General features: G+C 45.2%; 1 protein-coding gene across 8 annotated transcripts in view; it reads right to left on the bottom strand.

Moving 5' to 3' along the window:
- LOC105486513 (ArfGAP with SH3 domain, ankyrin repeat and PH domain 2) overlaps positions 1-20,651 on the bottom strand; it is a 201,205-nt gene that overhangs the window by 75,833 nt on the left and 104,721 nt on the right. For all 8 annotated transcript variants that reach the window (XM_011749414.2, XM_011749417.2, XM_011749412.3 and 5 more), the window contains 4 exons: positions 14,652-14,726; positions 13,014-13,063; positions 10,030-10,159; positions 5,379-5,464 (listed from right to left, as the gene is read on the bottom strand). In XM_011749414.2, coding sequence (XP_011747716.1) covers positions 5,379-5,464; positions 10,030-10,159; positions 13,014-13,063; positions 14,652-14,726 — 341 coding nt within the window. The remainder of the gene's footprint in view (positions 1-5,378; positions 5,465-10,029; positions 10,160-13,013; positions 13,064-14,651; positions 14,727-20,651) is intronic.

The following is a 20,651-nucleotide window of genomic DNA, read 5'->3' as shown; positions in this document are numbered from 1 at the left end:
CTGACCTGTGTTTATTAGGAGTCACAGAGGTCAGGCTGTTAGAATGTTCTCATTCATCATTAGATAGACACACAATTCTTTATGTTATACTCTTGTTCCTGTATTTTAACAGGTTTTTTTCTGAATACAGAGTATGTTTCTGAACTCATCTAATTCTTGTATTTTATTTACGTGTTTTTCTTTATGTAACTATTTTCTTAATCACTTCAAATTCTTGTGAAATAGGTAGGAGGACAGAGATTTCTAAGACCTAAGATAAAGAATAGGAAAAATATTACAGGTGATAAATGTAAAACCACCCAGGGAGAGGGAGCAGGTATACAGCTCCAAGAACCTTTTCGACCTGGCAATTCTCCCTACAGTGAGAGGGAGGGAGGGAGAGGGAGGGAGAGGGAGGGAGGAGGGAGAGGGAGAGAGAGGGAGAGACAGGGAAAGAGAGGGAGAGACAGGGAAAGAGAGGGAGAGAGAGGGTGAAGGAGAGAGAGGGAGAGACAGTGAGGGAGAAGGAGAGAGAGAGAGAGAGAGGGAGGGAGAGAGGGAGGGAGGGAGGGAGAGGAAGAGAGAGGGAGGGAGGAGGGAGACGGAGGGAGGAGGGAGAGGGAGGGAGGGAGGAGGGAGAGGGAGGGAGGGAGGAGGGAGAGGGAGGGAGGGAGGAGGGAGAGGGAGGGAGAGAGAGGGAGGGAGGGAAGAAGGGAGGGAGAGAGAGTGTGTGTGTGTGAGAGCGAGAGAGAGCGCGCGCTTGAGTATGAGCCTTGTAGTGGAATCAAGTGCTGAGAGACTTCTCGCCAGGACACTGTTTCCAGCATGACATTGAATGGTGTACTTGGAACAACAATATGAATTTGGATTTAGATTTAGAATTCATCTTTGTAATAGCCCAGCCAACCTTCACCATCCACCTACCTGGAAAATCTCCTCCCTCTGATTTTTCAAAGTGCTGACCTTCCCGTACCCTCCTTGAGGCATGTCTTGGCACCCAGACACCCCTTCAAAGTGCACTCAGCCCTGGCGTCAGGAGAAGCTTCAAGAAAAGGAACACTATTCCCTCTCCGCTGGCTGCTGTCACTATGACAGGCCTAAGTACACAGCCCCAGCAAATTTTCTTGAGCCCATTAACACTTCTCCAAGCTTCACAGAACTTTTACCATCAACATTACCCAATCAAATTTTGTTGTCTATTAAACATTTTCTAGACTGCCTCGCCAGGCTAGAAGGGGTGTATTTCCAGCCTTTAAAATATGCCCACTTAGAGGCAATCATCAAATCCACCAAGCAGAGTAGCCCCTTTCATCTCTGGGCCCCACACACCGTGCTGGGGCCCCTCCTGCAGCCTTCACGCTACCACATTCCAATGCGGTGTCTGCTGATGAGGTCTGCTTATGACACCCGCTGCTCCCTCCTCTGCGAGCTTCTGCAGCATCCGGGGCTGAGGCTCATCTTGACCATGCACCCGAAGTTCACTGAGCGACAGCTGGTCACAGTGGTTTCCAGCAGGTATTGGCTCAAAGAACAAGTCAATTCAACACTCATCACCTTTCAAACCATGGCTGTCTTTTTTTTTTGAGACAGAGTCTCGCTCTGTCGCCCAGGCTGGAGTGCAGTGGCACGATCTCAGCTCACTGCAACCTCCGCCTCCCGGGTTCAAGCAATTCTCTAGCCTCAGTCTCCCGAGTAGCTGGGACTACAAGTGTGCACTACCGCATCCGGCTAATTTTTGTATTTTTAGTAGAGACCATGTTTCACCATGTTGGCCGGGTTGGTCTGGAACTCCTGACCTCAGGTGATCCACCCCCGTTGGCCTCCCAAAGTACTGGGATTTCAGGCATGAGTCACCATGCCTGGCCAAACCATGGCTGTCTTTGTTTTCTAATATTATAATGCCCCACTTCGATTCCGCTAGAGTACAGGATCTTCAATGCTCAGCGGCAAAGGCTAGCAAGACAAGTTTTCAAGATATTCCAGGAACGAGGTTGAGATGAAAATTCCTTCCTTAAATGAAATAAAAATAAAAGAACATGAAGTATTCTTTAAGAACACTTAAAGCGAAAAGAAAAAAAATGAAGAAAAAGCAAAATAACGCATATCTAAGTAGTTCCAAGGGTCAATAGCCAAACCGAGCCCTGGAATCTAGTTTACACAGTGGCCTCTTCACCCTGGCGGAGCACAGCAGCACGCAGAGGCCCATGTCTGCCCAGCAGGGCACAGCACCCACCAGGCAAAGCCGTGCCTTTGGGGACGGGAAGCGGAGACTGGGCGTGTGTGACGGGGGAATGAGAGGAGCTCCCACACGTGGAAACATGCACGGCTGTGAGCTCTTCTCTCTCTGCAGCTGAGTTGCTCGGGCTCCACGTTGTATCCTCCAGAACGTGAATTAAGAAAGTCAAAGCTGCTTGACTGATTTGAAGAGCAGGCAGCGTACACACTCTCTCTCATATCCAAAAAGGAAGTAATGGAAGATTCATATTTTTAAAGGTTACTGAGCTCATGTCCATAAAAGGCCAACTACTTCACTTTTCCACAAGTGGTCTGTTGCTACCCAACTGATTGGTTTGGGCAAAATAAAGGGAGGGAAAAAAGGAAATCCCAGAATAGCTTCTTCTTAAAAATAAAATATCAGCAAGGAAGCGACCCACTTCCTAAATTGCCTGACATAAGAACTGAAGAAGTAATTTGCATGCTCATCACAAAGTTAAAATTTTGAGTCTCCATAAAATAATTCATCTTGAAAACTATACAATTTCAAGGTCTTTTCCACCCTCTAAGTAGAGATTAGCTGTCTTTTAAATTTTTTTAATATAAATTCATGGGGTACAAACGCAGTTTTGTTATAGGCCTGGTGGTCGACTTAGGGCTTTCAGGGTATCCAACACCAGAATAACATACATTGTACCTATTAAGTATTAATAATTTCTCATCATCCCCACTCCCCTCGCCCTCCTGAGACTCTGTGGTCACTCTGCTCTCTACATCCATTGGTATGCCTTTTTTAGCACCCACTTAGGAGTGAGAACATGCGATATTTGTCTTTCTGTGGCTGGCTTGTTTCACTTAAGATAACGACCTTCAGTTCTATCCCTGTTGCTACAAAAGACATAATTTCACATTTTTTTTTTTTTTTTTTAATGGCTGAAGATCTCTTTTAACTTTGGATGAACCACTCGGCACATCCTCCTTTGCCACCTGACCTCAAGTGCTTTAGAAATGCAACATCATCAAAGCTGTATTAAGAATTCCAAAGCAGAGCTCAGTTCAGTTCCACAGCGTAATTCACTGCTGCAAATCTGCGCCAGGTAAATGCCCACACACTGCAGATATAAAACCAATCAATGGCACGGCCTCTTCCTTAGGAGCGCAGAGTTCAGCAGCACAGGGACACGAGGAAGATGTCACCATGCAGACAAGTAGACGTGTGGCGGCAACACAGGAGGAAGAAAAGGCAAAAGGAAGAAGCACTGCAAAGCAGGAATGATCCGTGAGCTGGGTCCTAGGAGGAACAGAAGACAGGGAGGGCACAGAGGAAGGAGGCCTTCTAGGAAAAGAAACAATTGTGTACAAAGGTAGGTTGCTGGCGGCACAGCCTGCTCTGGGAAGGTAAGCAGACAGGCGTGGCAATTCCACAAGGAAAAGATTTCTCGTCAGTCCACACCTTTCACTCCCGCTGTCACAAGGTCGGCTGGGCCATCGTCATCTCTGGGCTGCACAGGGACAGGAGCTGTGTTTCCAAGCAATTGCCCACATCCACCCTTGTCCTATCTGGTTCCTTCTCCGCAACATGCAGAGTAATCTTGTTACAGCCGAGAAGCTTCCTGAAGCTGCTTCTAACCAACACCACTGTCTCTCTCCCCATCACTGTTTTGCCTTTTCATAAACTCAGTTAAATATTGGCTCGTGCTTCCTACTTGCCTCCCCCATGAGACCCCAGGGTCCGTGAAAGCAAGAACTTTGCTTTCCTCCTTACTGCATCACCAAAACCCCTAATAGCACCTGGCACATCACAGGAGTGCAAACAAATGATCCTCTGCTTCAATCTCTTCAAGAGCTTCCCAACACATTTGGGATAAAATCTAAAACCTTTTGCAAGAGGTCTGGGGCTGTCCACATCCCTAAGGCTTTTCTATGCAGTTTCGTTTCAGGCCACTCTCCTTTTCACTGAGCTGATGTCACCTTGTCCTTTTTCCTGCCTGAAGACCTAGACCCTGCCTGGAACGTTCTTCTCCCACTCCTTATCTGCTGGCTCCTACTCATACTTTAGATCTCAGATCCATGTCTCCTCAGGGAGGTCTGCCGCTCATTCAAGAAAGAGCCGAGTACCTACTGTGTTCCAGGCACCGCGTGCTGGCTGTTGGAGACTGTATCAGGTAACAAAATAGAAAAACAAAAACCAAAAAACCCTACCTTAAATCTTTATCTATATCAGGTCCTTCTATTATATTCTTTCTTAGATTCCTATACTTTAAAACACTTTTGTAAACATCTAATTAGAAATTCATCTCTTTCAGTCCAACTTCCCTACTTGACTCTTCGAGCAGGAACTATGCCAGCTTTGTGCATCACTGTGCCTCTGGCCTCTGGTCCAGCGCCTGACATACAGCATGTGCTCAACAGAAGTGTGTTGGGTGGGTGAGTGAAGGAGCCAGGGGCCTGTCTATATCAGTGACTGGGGGACGAGGAGCAGAAGCCAGGTCAGAGACGTGGGTCAGACTGAAGTACTGACATACATGGCAAAGCTGAGTACTTGAGCAGCCCCTGCAGGTGGAATTCTCTCCTCCTCCTCTACTAACATCTTCCTTTGCTCATCACAGTCCTTGGCTCTACAGGATAAGTAATATATAAGAGTGTTTTCTTATTTTAAAACACTGCATTAACACCATACCATTTCTCTTTTAACAAACATCTGAGAGATGCGCAATAGGTTAAATTAGTTTGTCCCTCTACAAAAAGAGCCAAAAATAAATATATTTGGCAATGACTACAGATTTTTTATATTGTACATATGATTTTATTTTTAATGAAGATATAATCCCCAAGCCATAAAATTCATCCTTTTAAAGTGATTTTTAGTAAATTCACAAAGTTGTGCAATCATTAGCACTCACTTCCAGAATATTTTCAATATCCCACGAAGAAATCCTATACCTGTGAGCAGTCATTTCTCATTTCCTTCTTCCTCCAAGCTGCGGCAATCACTCATCTGCTTTTTGTCTCTGTTCTGTCTGTTCTCAAGGTTCACCTGTGTTGCTGCATGAGTCAACACCTCATTCCCTTTACTAGAGACTTCTACGCGAGTGTTTATTTCCTACGAGCTATCTATAGGTGTCCCAGAAGTTGCCATACATGAAGAAACATTTAAGATAACATCATAACAAAGAAGAACTTACTTGCATTGGGCATGAAAATATTTGATCAGATTCTGAAGTAAATCCACTCCCTTTTTAATCTTGATTTCGTTGACCTTCAGTAGATACTGTTGAAAAATGAAAAGGAAATGTCACAAAAGCAAGCAGAATATGATTTTAAAAGGAGCTTCTGAGGACTGAGATGATTTCTGGTACTTCTTTGGCATCTTTCACAATGCATAGAGTGCATGATTGACACTTAGTATCTCCTGGATTCCATAACCATTTCTTTATTTTGGGGCCATATGAATTATCTGACAGTCAGATAATTAAATATTTAAGTGCCAAAAACTCCTAGTAATAAGACAGTCTATCTTAGCCTGCTAGGAGAAATCTTCACTCCAGCTGCATGGAAGACTATGGATGGTTCAAATAAATGGGATTTCTAACCATCTCAAACATACTTCTTCCCAAGGTCCCTTTCTTTAAGAACACTAATTGCTAACATATTGTAGCTGAGATGCTTGGCATTGTGTCTCTGGTCCTGAGACATTTTCCTTACACGTAAAATAATGTGATTGTTAGAAAAAAACAAAGTTTAATTGAAATGAATTAAAGCTATTTTTAACTTGGAGAATTCATTAGTGACCACGAAGATATCAGAAAGCCTCAGGGAGCTACCAAACCAGTGTCAGGAAATAGAAGGACTTCATGAGTCCCCATCTCCTCCGCTGTCAGGAGACGATCTCTGAGACGGAATGTCCCCTGGAAAAGCTGCTGATTCATGCCCTGGCTATCAGCTGTAAACGATGGGCGGGGGTGGGGTAGGGGTACCCAAGTTCAGATGCTCACTGAGGTCTCTCTGCAGCCCAAGGAGGAGGTGGAAAGCTGCTGTGAAACTGTAAGCTGCAAATTGTCCTTCTGCCTGTAACAACTACCTGTAGGTCCTTCTTTCCCTCTTTCTTTGATATTTATTAAATATTTGTCAATGTATCAACTTTTTAAATTTTGACCTAGAAATTCTACTCCCAGGGATTTATTCTAAGAAGATAACCACAAAAGTTTACAAAGATGAACAGAAAAGGAGATACACTGCTATCTTGTTTATAAAAGTAAACAATGGCAACAGCCCAAACGTAATGAGTAGGACATTAACATATGGTGCATCCATACAGAAAATACTGTGCAGCCACTAAGCCAATAAAACCCACAATTTCTGACATGGACATCAACATACTAGAGAGTGAAAATAGGTTATAAAGCATCAGCAGAGAAAGATCTACTTATACAAATTTTTTTGAATGTATACACAGGGACATGTAAAGATGTTTAGTTAAATGTCAAAGTGGTTATCTTTGGGTAAGTAAAATTTGGGGGCAATTTTTAATTCCTTTTATATATATTTTCTTATATTAACCAATTTTCTTAAAAAGCATATACTATTTTTACAAACAGCAACAGAGGATCTCTCGCACCTTCTCCACTCACAGAAGGTCTGTATTACCTATTTGACATACTGAATTTCTTTATTAAATGAATTTTGAAGAAAGGGCTCCACAGCTTTAAAATAAAAGCCTGAAAGCCACTGTTCTAGATTAGATCCTGGGCAACTAAAATTTTCAACACCTAAACAATAGCAAGCACTTAAAGCTTGAGAACTTCAGTTTGCGGAAACAGTCAAATAATTTTAAAGTCACGTTTTTTGTCTGTTTTTGTTTTTTGTAGAGACAGGGTCTCACCATGTTGCCCAGGCTGGTCTTGAACTCCTGGGCTCAAACAATCCTCCCACCTCAGCCTCCCAAAATGCTGGGATTACAGGTGTGAGCCACCCTGCCGGGCCTTTTAACATGATTTTAATGGAGGCAATCTAATTCACTTCAGAGTTAGATTCTCAAGGAACTGTTATTCAAATGATCTTTCTCACCTATGGAAAGAAAGGCCTTCACAGCCCATGACTATCTGGCCAACTTCTACACTCTTCATCAGATGTCTTCTCCTGTGAAAACTCTGAGTTTACTGTTAGATAAGCCCACCTCTGCTTTTATGCATGCATATACTACAGCTCTCACTCAACTGTGAAACATTAGTGCCTGACCCCTCCAAGTGCCAGCTCTGCAGAGCCAGGACCCAGCACTACCTGAGGACTGCTGAAAAGATGGCTCAAGTCTATGACTTAGAGGCATCATCTATACAGTGTATTTCCATTAAAATAAATGACTTAGTCAGTTCACAGGATCAATTCACCTGGACACAGAAGAGAAGAAGTAACCAGTGCAAGGTGCATATACCACAGCAAGCAACGACAGAGCCAGTGGGGAACCCAGTTACTCCTTAAGTCATGGCTACGACCTTCACACACTACTTGAATTTCAAAATTTCAGTATGCATTTTTAGTCTTAAAGTGTTTAGGTAAATTGATTTCTACTTTACTAACCAAAAAGAGCATGACCTGAACACAAATACCCCTTTCCAAATTCATCCTTTCTAAAACACTACTATTTAATTTCACCCTGATTGTTTGTAAAACGCTACTACAGTACTTAATTAGAAACAATATCCTTACAGAAGGAGGATTGAAAAAAAAAATACTCTGTGCTTGTATAACACACAGCAGTTTCCTAGTCCCTGTCTCATGCTGTTTTGCTGATTTCTCTGCCACTCTATGAGGTAGGCCAGGAAGGTGGTATTATACATATGTGCTTTTCTTTTGAGAATGCAACCTATTATACTATACATATGTGTTTACAGAAAAAAAATGTGCATAAAAACATCCATTCTCCTATCCACAAGAACCCTTTAAGTTTAATTAAAGGCTTTATCTTGAGAATTCATTTCATCAAGTGAATATTTAAAAATACTCGCTTGTTTTTCCAGTGAATATCTCTAAACATTCAATGAAAAACAAGGCAATAAAGTGGGAATAAAGGAGCAAAAGACACGAGACAGACATAAAAAAAGTAGAAGAACAGAAGTAAATCCAATCATATCAATAGTAACATTTAACGTTAATGGATTAAACAATCCAATCAAAAGGCAGAGATTGTCAATCTGATAAGAAAAACATGATCCAGCTACCTATATTATCTATAAGAGATACACTTCAGATTCAAAGATGTACACAGGCTGAATGTAAAAGGGTGCAAATAGTAACCAAAAGAGCTGGAGTGGTGATATGGTTTCAATGTGTCCCCTAAAAGTTCACGTGTTGGAAACTTGGCCCCCAGTGCAGCAGTGTTGACAGGTAGAACCTTTGGGAGGTGACTGGGTCATGAGGGCTTTGCCCTCATGAGTGGATTAATCCATTCATGGATTACTGAGGGAGTGGGACAGTTATGAGAAGAGTGGGTCTCTTATTAAAAAGCCAGTTTAGCTGTCTCTTGTGAGGCCCCCACCATGTGATATCCCGCACTGACTCAGGACACTGCAGAGTCCCCACCAGCAAGAAGGTCCTCACCAGATGCAGCCCCTCAACCTCGGACTTCACAGCCTCCAGAACTAGGAAAGAAATTTCTTTTCTTTATAAATTACCGAGTCTCAGGTATTCAGTTATAGCAACAGAAAACAGACTAAGATAAGCAGATATTCTAACCTTAGACAAAATGGACTTAACTTTCAACCGCTACCCTGATTCCTGGGACTGATTTCCCTCTGCTGACCACTTAAGAGCTTGCTCTGAGAATAAAAACTCATTTAAATACATTTCTAAGATATATGTATTTACAAGGGTTAAGCTCCTGCTGCAATTAACAAACATACATTCCAAAATCAGAAAGTGCCTTCTGGATTAGCTTTGCTGTTGATTGCTTAGAGGGAATTAAGAGCTGGCCAATGCCAGTTTCAATGCCTGTCACAAACATCACCCATGCATTTTGTATATTTGAAACCTAAGTTTGCACCACTATGAGAGGGAAACAAATGCCATCCAGGGCGAGGGAGCTTCACTGGCACTGCCAGGAGGAACCAACCCCAGGCAGAGGTGGCAGCTGTTTCCATGTGCCATTTGTATACACGTACCTGGCAAGCAAGGCACAAAAATAAAAAAGCTGTGAGCAAAGGCCTTCATGATCCACGGTCTCTGATCTCAGAGAAATGCTCTGAGAGTGTCCGTCCTGCTGTCTCCCCCTAAGGGATGGGCTGAGGCTGCGGGATGGAGTGGAGCAGACAGGCGCTCCCCAGGCCACCTGGGCCTTCAGGCTGGATGAGTGCCCCTGCCTGAGCAAGTGAGGTCTAGGAGGAAGTCAAACGGGTGACTTGGCTTCCCATTCACTCACATACACTGACACAGACCATAGTCTGTCATCGCTGTATGGTGTTTTCAGCTGACTTCTCACCCTCCCACAAGCCAGTCACTGACTCCACTGGTACAAGAGAACTCAGACATCTCATTTAAATACACTCAAGGAATAAGTATTTTAGCAAGAGTATGTATGTGAGGCCAGAAAGAACATTCTATACATTTAGTGGTTTTTCTCTACTTTTAAGAAAATGTTGGTGTTAAAATAACCTAATTCTACCCTCCAGGAAGCTAGCACTTCCCTAGTAAAAGAAATGTCAACACAGGGGCAAAGGGAGTCCAATAATGCATGTGGCGTTTTCTCTGAAGCCACAGGTATCGGTGAGACGCTCCCACAGGTGAGGGCAGAGCCGGCACAGCCTGGGCTGTAGGACCTGCCTTCACCACCCACCGCCTTACCTCGCACATCTGCAGCTGGAAGAAGCGCCTCTCCTTTTCCATCTCTTCCGCAATTTCCGCTCCGCTTATTTCAGTCCGAATCATCCCATGGAGCTTGGCGTGTTCCTTTTTCTCCTTTTCTATCTTGGTTCTACGTGTGAAAGCAAGGATCAATCAAGATGCCTGTTGGCATGGAACTCAATGGGACAGCCTTGAAGCCGCCCCAGTACCCAGCGTGGCAAGACCAATGCTCACCACATGCTTCAGCACAGGCGGCCTCTTAACTCCCTCAAAAGGAAAATGGGTGTCCTCATGAAGATGTCAAGCTGGGCCTTCCCACTTACTCAGCAAGTACTTCCTAAGCACCTGCTTTGAGTCAGGTATGGGTCAGAGGAGGCGGGAAGTCTGCACAGGGCTTGGAGGGTTCCTTCGGCATCAGCATTCGGAGCCTGCCTGCCCTCTAGTAACCCAAGGGCACTGTCTGACTCTTCCCCGCCCACTGTTTCTCCTCCTGGACTTCCTCCCTAGTCTCTGTCATCACCTCCTCACTCAGTGAAGCCACACCAGTTCTCTGCCTTGACCTACAACACCGCTCATCACTGCAGAAGACGACCAACCACCTTTCCATGCTGTCGGCTTAATTATCCTTTCCACATTCATCTCGTGCCTAACCTGTATTACCTAAAGGTCGAGTGCGCAGTTCAGGGTAAAAACTGACCAACGAGCACATCCAAAAAAGAGTCACCACGGTAAAAAGGAGCCACAAAATCATGTTTGCTAAGGTGGGCTTGAAATAGCCATGAGTTTTTATTCTGAAGAAAAGGAGACTAAACAAAACCAACAGCACTCAAAAAACGGAAAGGGCTGCCATGAAGACAAGGGAAGCAGCTCTTTCTGTAGAGCCTCAAGTAGACACCACAAGACCCAAATAGCATGTTCTTTCAAAGGCATCCAATGATGAAATGGGCTACGCGGGGTTCCAGAGGGTTCCCTGTCATTAGGGTGAGGAGGACTAGAGTGTTTAAGACGAGGCAAGAAATGTCATTTCTCTGTGTGTCCTGCACTGTGTAGGTTCTCAACAATTTGAAGGAGTGAAGGAGCGAATGAGTGAAAAATAAACACACAAGAGACCCTTGGGGAGGGATGTTTAATGAGTTTACGCATCCGAGAGGGAATGTGACTGGAGGGTCCCTGGGACTAGAACTAGACAATTCCAAGGTGTCCCTGACACTCCTTCACAGGCAAGAGACCATCCAGACACTGGTCATTTCTCTTAATAATCAGGTATGGGACTATTTGCCCAGGAATTTAAAAGACATCTAAAACCTATTATGGTTGTTACATATCACTAAACCTCTTGGGATAAATGAATCTCCCACATTAATAAAAAATTACTTCCTTTATTTATCCTACAATTACTTCAAGTTTAAAGGGTACTGCTCCCTCCTCCTAAATTCTAGGGTTTTATGAGGAATTCTGTCCCCTTTCTACCCATGTGTGTCTCATTTTTACAGAATTTGATGTTATCCTCCTTCCAAACCTTTTCTTTTCAGAACCAGACGACTCTCTCAGGCACTCTTCTTCAGAAAGCCCTTTCTGCCCTTGGTCTAGTCACAACACAGTACCATTTCCCATCAGCCACGGAGAGGGCAGCAAGTGCGGCTGAGTGAAGTGGGAAAGCTGCCTGGCCTGGCTCAATTACTCTTACTGGCTGACGAGCAGAAACCACTGACTCTTGGTTTTCCCTCTGCAAAGCAGGAATCCACTGGTCCCTTCCATTTATTTCACCCAACTGGCACACAGATCAAGGATGCTGACAGACCAGGGATCCCAGGTGGGGGCCTCCCCGGGCTGAACAGACCTGCAGGGTTCTCTAGTCAACACTCTGCCTGTGCTTCTGAATGAATGCACACCATCATTGAAACTACAGAACTCAGGGCCAAGCAACCTCGGGTATGGAAATGTAAGATTCCCATGGATAGAAGGAGTATCAAAGGTGTGGGGCTCACTGAGTTGAGCTTTGTGATCCTTCCCCATTGAAAAGATATCCAGGGAGAGTTTTTTTGTTTGTTTGTTTTGTTTTTTGTTTTTTTTTTTTTAACCAAACAACCTAAAGAAATACTTGTACTTAGATTTGAATGACTTCCTCATAACACCTTTTACTTTACCAGATAGCTTCATATGAAAGATTCATATGAAAGTTTCTATTTCCAATCAGAACACTCAACATTACCCAAGGCACAGAGATTACAAAGTAAACACCACCATATTTCATATCTTTCCAGTATTTAAAATAATTGAAGCCATTATTCCCCCCACAATTACTTGCTTGATCAATTCCCTGTAGCTTGACTCTCTCTACAATAGGGATGGGAAACTGTGACTGGGGAAGTTACAACTGCCTGAAGTCAACCAACAGAGTCTTGTCTCTTGGCTGACTTCAGGTCAGGAAACCAATTCTATTTCTTGTAGAAACCATAGTTCACATCCAAGAATCAATTCTCCATTCTTCAGGTTATTTTTTTGGCAGATGCATCTGAAGGAGACAGGTATTGAACCTTCTTTCTAAACCCAAGGGAACTGGTATTTCAGAGAAACACAGATACAAAGCTAAGTAGTTTTCACCAATCACCAGGAAGATGAAGTCTGAAAACTGCCCTGTTATCAAAAACGGTAACAGAATGGACAAAGTGTTTAAAAACAAAAACAGAAAGAAATACCTCCTGAGAGAAACTGGTCTTAACTTCCCTCAATGAACTTTCCTGAAAATAACATCCTATAACCACTATGACATCATAGACAAAGGAACGGAGGAAAACAGATTAAAAGAAGAAGATAGCATCACCAAACACATCTGTCATCAAAACGAACCACAACAACATGGTTGATAAAAATTCTTTTCTGGATTAAAGTTTATTTAGACAATCCCTTTAAGCAGTAAGAGCTTGGTTTGAATTTGGAATCTCAAATTACCTATACGTAATTTTAAAAACGAGAACACTCACATTTTTGTTTCATAGTCCTTCCAAGCTTTATCAAAAGGCTTTTTCAGATCCTGTAAACAAAGAGTAATAAATTAGGCGAGGCTAATCATTCACTTCTGTGCGAGATAAACTTACTTATCCCTGTACCAGCCCTGAAAGAAGCATTAATGTCTGCAATAAATGACGTATGTAATCCCGTGAAAAATAAAGAATGCTCTTAAGTACACTAGCGGTGGCATTTCCTTTCTTTCTCTTAATATAGAATATACTAAATGCACACAAAAGCAAGGTGCTGCCACCCAGTTATGACACTCATGGGCCACCTTGTGTCACCTGTGCCCTACTCCCTGTCCTGGGCCTAATCTGAAAGTAAACCCTGAAAGACAACCTTTAATCTGCAAATATTTCAGGATGTCTTTCTAAAAGAAAGGAACTCTAATTGATAAATGAATCTCGACACATCTAACCCTGCTTTAAGCCCAATGACAGGAACAGAAAGGCCACCACATCCTCCTGGGGTCTCCTACTGCTCTTTCGTCTGCAATTCAGGACTTCATAAGCTCTGATAAAGCCTGCCTCAAAAACTACTGAGCCACTGGAAATTCTATCAAATGGTCCCCACCTATTTATGCTCCTTTCAAAGGGGTTCTTCAGGGAGTCAGAAATCTTTTTGTTGTTGTTGTTGTTGTTGTTGACTACTTTTTGGCTTTTCAATGGCCTCGGGTAAGGTCCAAGTGCCACAGCCTGGCATACAAGTCCCTGCACGAACTGGCTCCTCCTGCACCCTGGCAGCCTGACATGCAGCGCTGAGTCCTGCCCCCCTGTGTGCACCTGCGCCTTTCCTCTGCCTGGGATGCCTTCCCGCCCATGAGCTGGGCTAACTCCGCTGACCTGTTCTCCGAGCCCCTGAAGGCTTGATAGGGAATGTGTCTCAACAGCTCTCTCTGGGCACACTCTGTGAAGGAGACCCTGAGAAGCCTCTGTAGAGGTCCTGGAGATGGGACCCAGGAATCGTGTGCAGATCCAAAGAATTTGAGTCTCCCGAGAAGGCAGCCACAATCATGTCCCTTTCGTGGTGCATGTCTGTCAGGGCTGGTGGTGGGCAGGAGCAGCAGGCTGCCCAGCAAACACTCCTCTAGCCCTGCCCACTGCCCCCGAAACAGCTCCCGGCCTGCGTGCTTATAGTGGCTAGGCATGTCCTAAACAGCCAACATCCTCTGAAGGACAGAGAGACGAAATCAGCTCATGCCTGAAGACTGCGACCTTCCCAGCAGGAAAATACACACTTGCTAGGATCCTTTCCCAGTGGTAAATGGGCAACATGCCAGTTAGAAAGCCCAACTTCTCCCACAGGTTTCCCTCCTCCCTGGAGGGACCAAAACTCTTTACTGTTTCCAAAATAGCAGTTTTCTTTCCCTTCCCAGTCTCCTCCCCTCATCAAGTTTGTTGCACCAACAGGATGGCCAGAAAGGCCAAAAGTCACCACCATTCTGGCTGAAAGGTGGTCCCAAGATGGCAAATCAGAGGAAGCGGAGATAAAAGAGCCATCCTGTCGTCCCCATGAGAACGTACTGGCGTGGCTGCTGCCCGGCAGGCCAAGTTACCGTGACTCTACATGGTCTAAAAGCTGCCCCCGGTGTCACAGTGTCAATGTCATACCCCTTTCACTCCTTTCAGGTCCCCCTTCAGCAAACTGTCCAAAGGGAAGGAGATTATGTTGTTCATATTCTGAATCTAAAAAACAAAAACAAAAAGGAGATTCTTATTCAGCTTCCTTGTGAATCTAAAGTAAGGACAGCAAGGACATTAGAGAGAACATTCGATAATGATTCGCCTCCACCTAAAACCCGGCTGGTGCAGGTACTGTGCCTTATTCAGTCACATTCTTTGGAACAATTTCATCTTACAAACGAATAGAGGACGAATAAAAAGTCTAGGTCTGTATATTTTTCACAGTAACAATCTTATATTGTTATGCTATAAAGTTTGTAAAGAAACAATCATTGCAGTGAAGAAAAAATATTTCAAAACAGTCAATGAGAGAATTACATCAAAAGCCTGGGATAAAAGGAAACCCCCACTTCTGACTCTCAATCACGGCTCCACCCATAAGCTGGGCTGTACTGGGGTTGGCGCTCTGGGCCCCAGGCCCCAGTCTCCACAGCAAGCTCCAAACAGGGGGAAAAAAGGCAAAGTCTTCTGTCTGCTGCAAAGGCACACAAGCAAATGCTGGGTGCGAATGATAAAAGAAATGTGTGTGTGCTGGGGAGGGAGAGTGTCAATGAATGTGTGTGACGGAGTGTGTGGGTGTGTAGGGTGTAAGTGACTGTGTCTTGAGCATAAGAGTGAATGCACATGAGGGTCTGTGTGACTGAATGTGGGTATGAGAGATCGTGTACGTATGTGAGGGAGCATGTTAAGTGACTGAGGGTGTGATTGTGTGAGGATGTGATTGTGTGAGTGCAGATGTGAGCGTGTGAATGACTGTGTATGGGTGTGTGTGGGTGAGGGTGTGACTGTGTGTGGATGTGAGTGATTGTGTGAGTGTGGATGTATGTGAATGTGATTATGTATGAGTGTGTGTGGGTTTATGAGGGTGTGATTGTATGAGGATGTGAGTGAATGTGATTGTGTATGGATGTGGGTGGGTGTGATTGTGTGTGTGGATGTGAGTGTGGGGGGTGTGATTGTGGGCATGTGAGTGGGTGTGTAAAGGTGTAAGTGATTGTCTCTTGAGTATGAGTGAATGCACATGAGGGTGTATGTGAGTGAATGAATGCGTGTGTGAGGGAGCATGTGTTTGAGGGTGTGTGTGGATGTGAGTTGGGGTGACTGCACTGTGTGAGGGTGTGTGTGTGGATGTGAGTTGGGGGTGACTGTGAATGTGACTATGTGAGGGTGTGTGTGAGGGTGTGACTGAGTGAAGATGTGAGTGACTATGTGAGTGTGGATGTGTGTGGGGGGGTGTGATTGTGAGGGTGTGCGAGGGTGAGCATGGATATGGGTGTGAATGCATGGGGTGTGCGTTGAGTGTGGTTGAGTGTGTGTGGATGTGAACAGGTGACTGCGTGGGGTGTGAGTGTGGTTGTGAGTGTGTGTTGAGTGTGGATGTGATTGGGAATGATTGCATGTGTTGTGTGTTCAGTGGTTGTATGAGTGTGGATATGAGTGGGTGTGATTGTGTGAGGGGCATGTGAGTGTGAGGGTGTGACTGTGTGGGAGTGAGGGTGTGATTGTGAGGAGGTGTGTGATTGTGGGCGGAGGTGGTGTGGGTGGGTGTGTGAGTGAGGGTGTGTGTTGGGGGGTGTTGCCAGGGAAAGAAGATAAATAGGAACAGGAAGGCCAAGAGCCTTGGTACCCCCATTCTTCTCCCTGAAGCAAGAAGGCAGGAGAGTGGGGACACACACTGTCCGCATGGATTAAACTGGGTGGAATGGAAGCCTCCTAACCAATAGGCACATGAGTAGCAAGCAAGTCTCCATGACAGCAGTTCAAAGGCGACTCAACTCGAGATGCAAAGCTTCAGAAAGGAAGAGCCTTCAGGTACAGCCCCAGAGCCCTGAGCCTGAAAGTGGAAAATGAGCTGGAAACCCACTTTCACACTTTCCAGGCTTGGAGCACTCCCCTGAATCAACCCAATGGCCAGTTCCCACTGCTGGGCCCCTGTGGCTTCTGTGACACTCTGGGCTCCTAGATTACAGGCCCAGAGAAGGAGAAGGCCAAGAGGAGGGACTTGGGGCCTTGTGTATTCATTCATACCATCGAGCAAAGGAAAGCTTTATTTCTAGTATAATTACCTTAAATAGGAAGATAAAATGGCACCACTTGTAAGGCAATATGGGATCCGATTTTTATGCACCATTCAGCGTACTAAACTTTTTTTTCTTTTTTTGAAACATGGTCTCACTGTGTCACCCAGGTTGGAGAGCACTTCAGCCTCAACTTCCTGAGCTCAGGGGATCCTCCCATGTTAGCCTCCTGAGTAGCTGAGATTATAGGCACAGGCCACTAGGCTTGGCTAATTTTTTTTTTTGTATTTTTTGTAGACAGCGTTTCACTGTGTTGCTCAGACTAGTCTTGAACTCCTGGACTTAAGAGATCCGCCCTCCTCGGCCTCCCAAAGTGCTGAGATTACAGGCACAAGCTACCGTGCCTGGCCTAAATTTTCCATTAGAAATAGAAATGTACTTGGAAAACATTGGTAAGGTATGTAATAACATCTGCATCCACAGCCAATTCTGCCAAATAAATGATCAATTAATGACTGTCATTTCAGAAATAATCTTTTTGGGGAACTTTTGCCTTAGGATTAAACAACTCAACATTTCTCATGTACCTGGCCTTCCTCCAAGGTACAATGTCATCAGCTATGACTTGCTAAGATCAGCCTTAAGCATTGAATTTTTAAATCCTGAAAAGCACAGTTTAAGGCGACGTTCCTTCCGGGACAACCAGATGGAACAAGGACAAACAGAAGGCCATGTAGATGAGTAACCTACAACAACAAGCACACCTAGATTTCCACTGTCATTGTCAGTCTTGGCAGCCAGACAGGTGAATGAGGAATGCAACTCCGTCATAGTCCCTGCCTCCAGGGGCCACATTTCCCTCTACTTGCAAGGACCCTTGCAGACAGCCCCAAGTACCCAAGTATGGAGCCAGCTCTGTTTCCTCCAACGCTCTTCCTTCCTACAAAGTCCTCCCTCCCACCCTCCTCACTTGCTCGACACCCAAGAGTCATCTCTGACCCCACTGCTGCCACCCAGCCGTGCGGCACGCTTCTCAACAAATTCCAGGTCTTAACCCTACGTACACAGACCCGTCCTCCAACATTCCCTCCATGCCATTCTCACATTCACTGCCTCAGCTGGGCCTCACTGCTCCTTCTTGGAACTAAGGCTACGGCATCCCCTGCTCCCTGCCACCGCCTCCTAGCCTCTGCCTGCCCCAATCCCTCCTTCAGAGCTCAGGCAGGCTTCTCTGGGGTTGTGCCTCTAATAAAGACTAAACTACTTATTCCTGCATTTCACACTCTCCACAATCCATCCTTATTTGCCACGTTTCATCTTCATCTTTCTCCAAACTGAACTCTCTCCTTCCCTGATTCTATGCATGTGCTCAATTTGTTCTATTTGACGGAAAAGTCTTCCCTATCCCTGCTGTGTTCAAAGCCTTCTCATCTATCAGGAGTTACTCAAATGCCACTTTCTCTACTAAGCAACCCCGGCAGAATGTGATCCCTCCCTCCCCAAAATCCTCCAATATTTTCTTTCTTTCTTTTTGAGATGGAGTCTCATCCAGTCTGGAGTGCCGTGGCGAGATCTTGGCTCACTGCAACCTCCACTTCCCAGGTTCAAGTGATCCTCCCGCCTCAGACTCCTGAGTTGCTGGGATTACAAGTACCCACCACCATGCCTGGCAACTTTTTGTATTTTTAGTAGAGACAGGGTTTCATCATGTTGGTCAGGCTGGTCTCAAACTCCTGACCTCAGGTGATCCACCTGCCTCGGCCTCCCAAAGAGCTGTGATTACAAGTATGAGACACTGCACCCAGCCCCTTTTCTAAATGTTTTAAGGCACTTGGCAGGCTCTTTCCTGCATTCATCTTTTTTTTTTTTTGAGACGCAGTCTCGCTCTGTCGCCCAGGCTGGAGTGCAGTGGCCGGATCTCAGCTCACTGCAAGCTCCGCCTCCCGGGTTCACGCCATTCTCCTGCCTCAGCCTCCCGAGTAGCTGGGACTACAGGCGCCCACCACCTCGCCCGGTTAGTTTTTTGTATTTTTTAGTAGAGAGAGGGGTTTCACAGTGTTAGCCAGGATGGTCTTGATCTCCTGACCTCGTGATCCACCCGTCTCGGCCTCCCAAAGTGCTGGGATTACAGGCTTGAGCCACCGCACCCGGCCTGCATTCATCTTAGTGATCTCACACCCTAAGTTCTAAAGGGTGGCATCCACCTTTATTGTATTTTATGTTTCCCAGAGCTCTCAGCATGGAGCTTGGCATAGAATAGAGGCTTGAAAAATATTGATGGAAGAAATCAGTATACTGAAATATTTTTCTGAGCATTGAACACATAAAAGACAGAATCTACAGGGGCTTCAGATAAAATGTTAGTTCTATTAACCCCTTTAAACCAAATACAGCAAATGTGTGTGTGAATTCATTCATTCAAGTGTATTTATTGAGCACCTATTTTGCAGACAGCAACGGTAGGTAAATTTACAAAGGAGGCTGGGTGTGGTGGCTCATACTGGTAATTCCAACACTTTGGGAGGCCAAGGCGGGCAGATCACCTGAGGTCAGGAGTTTGAGACCAGCCTGACCAACATGGCAAAACCCCATCTCTACTAAAAATACAAAAATGAGCCAGGCAAGGTGGCACGTGCCTGTAATCCCAGCTACTTGGGAGGCTGAGGCAGGAGAATCGCTTGAACCCAGGAGGTGGAGGTTGCAGTGAGCCCAGATCGTGCCACTGCACTCCAGCCTGGGCAACAGAGTGAGACTCTGTTTCAAAAACATAAATAAATAAATAAAAATTTTCACTCTGTTGCCCAGGCGGGAGTGCAGTAGCACGATCTTGGCTCACTGCAACCTCCACGTCCCGGGTTCAAATGATTCCCTGCCTCAGCCTCCCAAGTAGCTGGGATTACAGGCACATGCCACCCTGCCCGGCTAATTTTTGTATTATTAGTAGAGACGGAGTTTCACCATGTTGGCCAGGCTCCAAGGACAGCTCTGATGACCACTTTGTAAAGGAGCCACGTGTCCGGAGTAGTGGCAGGAGAGGGGGGGTGTACAGATGAGTTAGGAAACAAAAACAAGCAAGCGAGGACCTCAGTCCTCATAGAGCCTCTCCCCGCGGGTGAACAGGGGAGATACGCCACATGTTTAGGTAAGTAAACTACCAAGTGGAAACTCTGAGAGCCAGGAATGAGATGCCATGGAACTTCCACGAAGAGAACACTATTTGTAGCCTGGATACCAGGGAAATCTCTGTTTAGCAGTGGATGCGAGACAGACCTTCAAAAGATGGGGGGCATTGTGAGGTGGGGGCAGGGGTAGGTTGGGCAAAAGGAACAGCGTGGAGGGTGGTCACAGTGCTGGTGTGAACCTGCCAGCCGTGGCAGTCAAGGAGTCAGCAGAAAGCAGCAGCTGGAGAGAAAGAAGCCTGGTCAGGTCAGTGAGGGGGATTCTGGCTTCATTCAGTTTTTCTCTTTGGAATTATTTAAATTATCAAAATTAGGAAACTATTACTTTTCTAATCAGAAAATAAATTATTATAATAGAGACAGAAAAGTAGATCAGTGGTTGCCTGGAGCGGAGGGGAAGATGGGATTAACTGTAGAAGAACATGAGGGCCCTTAAGGGGAGAAGAAAATGTCCTAAATCGGATTTAAGGTGATGGTCGCACCACTTGGTAAAGTTACTGGAAATCACTGATGTGTACACTTGAAATGGGCAATTTTTATAACATGTAAAATATGCCTCAACAAAGGTGTTTACTTTTTAAAGAAAATCTCACAAATATCAACAGAATCCCCATCAATGGCTTCACTAATAATGCTTCCAGACTCCTGGACATCAGCCTGTTTGCCTCTGCCTTTCCACGCTCAGTGTATGCAACCCACACAGCACACACGCCTCGTGGCTCAGGGAGAAT

This window comes from Macaca nemestrina, chromosome 13 (genome assembly GCF_043159975.1).
Source record: "Macaca nemestrina isolate mMacNem1 chromosome 13, mMacNem.hap1, whole genome shotgun sequence".
Lineage (NCBI taxonomy): Eukaryota > Metazoa > Chordata > Mammalia > Primates > Cercopithecidae > Macaca > Macaca nemestrina.
Note: the sequence above shows the minus strand (reverse complement) of the source record. Positions and strands in the feature narration are given on the sequence as shown.